General features: G+C 53.0%; 1 protein-coding gene across 1 annotated transcript; it reads left to right on the top strand.

Moving 5' to 3' along the window:
- Window positions 1–1,369: 1,369 nt before the first annotated feature.
- LOC132377520 (uncharacterized) lies at window positions 1,370–5,383 on the top strand. Its single transcript, XM_059943801.1, has 2 exons — window positions 1,370–2,646; window positions 5,271–5,383. Exon 1 carries the CDS (start codon window positions 1,882–1,884, stop codon window positions 2,581–2,583), a length of 702 nt encoding a protein of 233 aa, XP_059799784.1. The 5' UTR covers window positions 1,370–1,881; the 3' UTR covers window positions 2,584–2,646; window positions 5,271–5,383.
- Window positions 5,384–5,954: the final 571 nt, after the last annotated feature.

Here is a 5,954-nt window from a genome sequence, read left to right as displayed (position 1 = left end):
GTATTGGAATGGAGCAAGAAGACTGTTATTGGAGATAAGAAGGGTAAACCTGAATGTATTTCTGTAGCTCAGCTTAAACCGGCCCACCAAGACAGGATGGTTCCACTACTATACCCTGTGCACCACAACATGACCATGTGCATGTCAAGACAGACCTGGATGAGCCAGAGGCATCTGGTGTTACTCCAACCAAGGCACTTAAATTGAGTACAAGTTCCAGAGAGACTTGCAATACCAGTTCTGCTGAATTCTGGGGGGGTCTGTGTAGGGCAATGTAATGGGTAACACCAAGCACATCTTAACCTTCTCCCCTCCCCATCTAACCTTCCCCCCCAGCGCCCTCACTTTCCACTGGGATTGCTCCCTCTGTGATAGGCTTGTCCATTTGTTCCTCCCCACTAATCTCCCTCTCAGCACATAAATCTGCAAGCAACAGAATTACTACACCTGCCCATTCACCTCCTCACTCACCTCCATTCAGACCCCCAACAGTCCTTCCAGGTGAGGCAACACTTCACCAATGAATCCGTTGGAGTTGTCTACTTTATCCAGTGTTTCTGATGTGGCCTGCTCTACATTGATGAGATCCGACGTAAAATGGGAGACCGCTTTGTTAAAGCACCTCTGCTCCATCCACCAAAAGCTGGAATTTCCTGGTGGCCAACCATTTAAATTTCTAACCCTATTCCTGTTCCCATTCCAATATGATAATCCATGGCCGCCTCTTCTACCACGATAAGGCCACTCTCACGTTGGAGGAGCAACACTTCATATTCCATCCGGGTAGCCTCCAAACTGATGACATGAACATCTATTTCTCCTTCCAGTATTTTTTCCTTTCCTCTTCTCTCTTCTTCTATTCCCCGCTCTGGCCTATTATTTGTTCTCCTTGACTGTCTATCACCTCCACATGGTGCCCCTCCATTTCCCCTTTCTCCCATGATCTGCTCTCCTTTCCTATCAGATTCCTTCAGCCCTTTGCCTTTTCCACCCATCACCTCCCAGTTTCTTATTCCATTCCCCTTCCACCGCCCATCTGGCTTCACCTATCACCATTTAGCTTGTCCCCCTTCCTCTTCTCCCACCTTCTTCTTCTAGCATCTTCGCCCTTCCTTTCCAGTCCCGACAAAAAGTCTTGGCCCAAAATGTCTATTGTTCATTCATTTCCATAGGTGCTGCCTGACCTGCTGAGTTCCTCCAGTATTTTGTATGTGTTGCTCTGGATTTCCAACATCTTGAGGATCTCTTGTGTTTATATTACAGTTACTGTTGTCTTCCTGTCAGCTTGAAATAGTCTGGCCATTCTCCTCTGACCTCTCTCATTAACAAGACGTTTTCACCCACAGAACTGCAGCTCACTGGATGCGCTTTGTTTTTCCACACCATCCTCTGTAAACTTTACAGACTGTTGTGCATGAAAGTTCGAGGAAATCAACAACTTCTGAGATAATCTAACAACTTTACCAGGCACCAGCAATCATTCCAAGGTCAAAGTCACTTAGATCACATTTTTTTTCTGTTCCATGTTTGGTCTGAACAGCAAATGAACCTCTTGACCATGTCTGCATGCTTTTATGCATCAAGTTATTGTCACGTGATTGGCTAATTGGATATTTGCACTAACGATCAGCTGTACAGGTGTGTGTTATGAACTACATATACCTGTCTCTACACGCCCCCTTGCTGACTGCTCCTGTGGCTCCTCCCACAGACCCCGGTATAAAGGTGATTGGAGTCACAGACCCTTCCTCAGTCTCCAGGATGTTGTGTGGCGGTTGCTTGCTGCTTGTGCTTTCTTCCAGCCAATAAAAGCCTAACTTAACCCACGTCTCCAAGAGTTATTGATGGTGCATCAATTTTATTGGCTGGAAATTTTAAAACATGGAAAGTATTTTACGTCCGGAAAAATTGGACGTTGATCCTCAAGACTCAGAAGCAGCTCTTGCCTTTGAACTCTGGCTTGCATGCTTCCAATCATACTTGGAAGAGATTCACATGACTGAGCCCGCTATCATGCACAAAATCCTCCTTTCCAGGGTCAGTCTGAAAGTATTCTCCCTTATCAGGAACCTGCTGACCTACCAAGGGGCACTGGACGCCCTCAAGAGACAGTACCTGCAGCCGGTGAACACCATCTACGCAAGACATGGCTTAGCAACATGGTGGCAGCAGACCAGAGAGTCGAGCAGGGAGTTTCTCCGAGCCCTACAGACACTTGTGTGGGCCTGCGACCGCAAGGGACTGACGGTGGAACAGCATGCAGAGCTCCGGGTACGAGACGCCTTCGTTACGGGGATCAGGACAGTGTACGTGCGCCAGCGGCTGCTGGAAAACGCCGATCTTACCTTACGCTCAGCGATCGAGTTGGCCGACACGCTGGAGGCTGCTCTGCACAATGCTGACGCTGTCCAGCCGTGCGATCCCCCGCCGGTTCCGTGGACGCTGCAGACCCCGCCACCCGCCAGCGAATCAACCTCGGCTGCTGCCACTCGCGAGTCCATGATCTCCCCGAAACCGACCACAGCTGCTGCCAGTTGCAAGTCCGCGCAGTGTTACTTCTGTGGACTCGAAAAGCACCCCTGAAAACGCTGCCCGGCCCGAGAAGTGACCTGCTCCAGCTGTGGGAAGAAGGGCCATTTCACCAAGGTCTGTAAGTCTAAACCACGAGCGGGGTTGAGCAGCGCCGTGTGCGAGGCATAGGGGTTGCCATCTTGGTCGCCGCCATCTTGCCTGCCCACCTCGTGCGAGGCATGGGGGCAGCCATCTTTGTCGGTGCCACCTCGCCCCACCTCCGACCCACTGGTGCTTACCGGGCACCCCGACGGTGATTCAACTCTGGCCTCCGTAACCCTCGACCAAAGCGCCCCACACCAGCTCACAAGGTCAATGATGGACATCCTGGTGGAGGGGCACAGGACTAGCTGCCTGTTTGACACGGGCAGCACTGAGAGTTTTATTCACCCAGACACGGTGCAACGCTGCAGACTCGTGACACGGCCAGTAAGCCAGAAAGTCACCATGGCTTCTGGGTCACATTCCACAGACATCCGGGGGGGTTGTGTAGCGACATTGGTGGTGCAGGGCACAGAATATCGGGACTTTGCACTACTGGTCATGCCTCAACTGTGCACGCCTGTGCTATTGGGACTGGACTTCCAGAGCCACCTAAAAAGTGTGACTTTGGTACATAACGGGCCCCTCCCACCACTCACTGTCAGGAATCCTCAGTTTTGTGGGACTTCGTCATATACCCCGCTACTGACCACACACACACACACACACACACTGACCCGCACATCCCACCCAGCACCATGCCGACAGCTGCGCTACTGACACCGCTTGCAGATCCCTCCCCCACCGCTTTTCGCCAACCTGACCCCCGACTGTAAACCTGTGGCAACTGAAAGCAGGAGGTACAGTGCAGGAGACGGGGCCTTCATTCAGTCAGAGATGCAGCGGATGCTCAGGGAGGGGATCATCGAGCCAAGCACAAGTCCTTGGAGGGCCCAGGTGGTTGTTGTTCGGACCGGGCAGAAAAATAGGATGGTTGTGGACTATAGCCAGACCATCAATAGGTTCACGCAGCTTGATGCGTACCCCCTACCCCGCATCGTGGATATGGTCAACCAGATTGCTCAGTACAAGGTGTACTCGACCATAGATCTGAAATCTGCTTACCACCAGCTCCGCATCCGCCCAGAGGACCGCCCCTACACCACCTTTGAGGCGGGCGGCAGGCTCTATCACTTCCTGCGCGTCCCCTTCGGTGTCACAAATGGTGTCTCTGTCTTCCAGAGGGAAATGGACCGGATGGTGGACCAGTGCCAACTGAAAGCCACATTTCCCATATCTGGATAACATCACCATCTGTGGTCACGACAGGCAGGATCACGACACCAACCTCCAACGATTTTTCCAAGTGGCTAAAGCCCTGAACCTTACTTATAACAGGGACAAGTGTGTGTTCGGAACCACCCGACTCACTATCCTTGGGTATGTTGTGGAGAACGGGGTCATTGGCCCTGATCCTAACCATATGCGCCCCTTGTTAGAACTCCCTCTTCCCACCACCCTCAAAGCCCTCAGACGGTGCCTGGGCTTCTTTTCCTATTACGCCCAATGGGTCCCTCACTATGCAGACAAGGCCCGCCCCCTGGTCAAGTCCACCGCATTGCCCCTCTCAGCTGAGGCCTGCGCGGCCTTCAGCCGCATTAAAGGGGACATTGCCAAAGCAACAGTGCATGCGGTGGACGAGATCATTCCCTTCCAAGTAGAGAGTGACGCTTCCGACTTCGTGCTGGCTGCTACCCTCAATCAGGCAGACAGGCCAGTAGCATTCTTTTCTCGCACCCTTCAAGGCCCTGAGATTCGGCACTCTGCGGTGGAGAAAGAAGCCCAGGCCATAGTGGAAGCTATTAGGCACTGGAGGCACTATCTCGCCGGCAAAAGGTTCACCTTGCTGACCGACCAGTGCTCAGTTGCGTTCATGTTCAACAACCAACAGCGGGGCAAAATCAAAAATGATAAAATTTTGTGGTGGAGAATTGAACTCTCCACCTACAACTATGATATCCTGTACCGGCCTGGAAGGCTCAATGAGCCCCTGATGCCCTATCCCGGGGAGCGTGTGCCATCGAGCAGCTCGACCGGCTATACGCACTACATGCAGATCTTTGCCACCCGGGGGTCACCCGATTTTACCATTTCGTGAAAGCCCGGAACCTGCCGAACTCCCTTGAGGACATCAAACTGCTCTTCTACCGTCCTGAAAAGGCGCAACTTATCAAGGCCACACGCCCCTTCGTGTGACTGAGTGTTGACTTTAAGGGCCCCCTTCCCTCCACCGACCGCAATGCCTATTTTCTCAACATTATCGACGAGTACTCGCGGTTCCCCTTTGCCATCCCCTGCCCCGACACCACTGCCACGTCCGTCATAAAAGCCCTGCGCCAGCTCTTCACTCTGTTCAGATATCCCTGCTATATCTACAGTGATAGAGGGTCCTCCTTTATGAGTGACGGGCTGCGCCAGTACCTGCTGGCTAGGGGCATTGCTACTAGTCGGACCACGAGCTATAATCCCCAGGGAATTGGACAAGTTGAGAGGGAGAATGCCACTGTGTGGAAGGCCACACTCTTAGCTCTTAAGTCAAAGGGATTGCCAGTCTCTTGCTGGCAGGAGGTCCTCCCCGAGGCACTCCACTCCATCCGCTCCCTGTTATGCACGTCCACCAATGTCACCCCTCATGAGCGACTCTTTTCTTTTCCCAGGAAGTCTGCCACTGGGACCACCCTACCGGCTTGGCTGATGTCCCCAGGGCCAGTGCTGCTCCGGAAACATGCGAGGAGCAATAAATACTCCCCGATGGTCGAGAGGATTCACCTACTTCATGCGAACCCCCATAATGCCTACGTGGTCTTACCTGATGGGCGGGAGGACAAGGTCTCCGTCCGTGACCTGGCGCCCGCAGGAGCAGCAGACCCCTACCCCGAACACTCCATGGTGACTATGAACCCTGTACCCACCGAGGTGTATACCCACCTGACACTGCGCACACCAAGCCCTACACAGACTCCTCACGACACTCCCATACCGGGCGCCTCGCACACGCATGAGGGGTCACTGACGCCTAATGGGCTGATACCTCCAGTCAGGCTGGAACCAGCACAACCACCGTCTCTGGTGTAATCACCACTGGCACCTGTGCAATCACAGCCGGTGCTACGTAGATCGCAGCGACAGATTCGTCCACCTGATAGACTTAACCTGTAAATATACTTGTAAGAAACTTCGCCCCATGGGGACTCTCTTTTAAAACAAAGGGGGGGGGGGTGAATGTGGTGAACTACATATACCTGTCTGGACACGACCCTCTGCTGACTGATCCTGTGGCTCCTCCCACTGACTGTGGCTCCTCCCACAGACCCCGGTATAAAGGTGATTGGAGGCACTGC

Source organism: Hypanus sabinus, chromosome 18, assembly GCF_030144855.1.
Source record: "Hypanus sabinus isolate sHypSab1 chromosome 18, sHypSab1.hap1, whole genome shotgun sequence".
In the NCBI taxonomy this organism is placed as follows: domain Eukaryota; kingdom Metazoa; phylum Chordata; class Chondrichthyes; order Myliobatiformes; family Dasyatidae; genus Hypanus; species Hypanus sabinus.
The sequence above is the reverse complement of the archived record's forward strand: the minus strand, read 5'-3'. Positions and strand labels throughout refer to the sequence as shown.

Coding starts and splice junctions, on each gene's coding strand:
- LOC132377520 (XM_059943801.1), top strand. CDS start 1,882: ATGGAAAGTATTTTACGTCCGGAAAAATTGGACGTTGATCCTCAAGAC.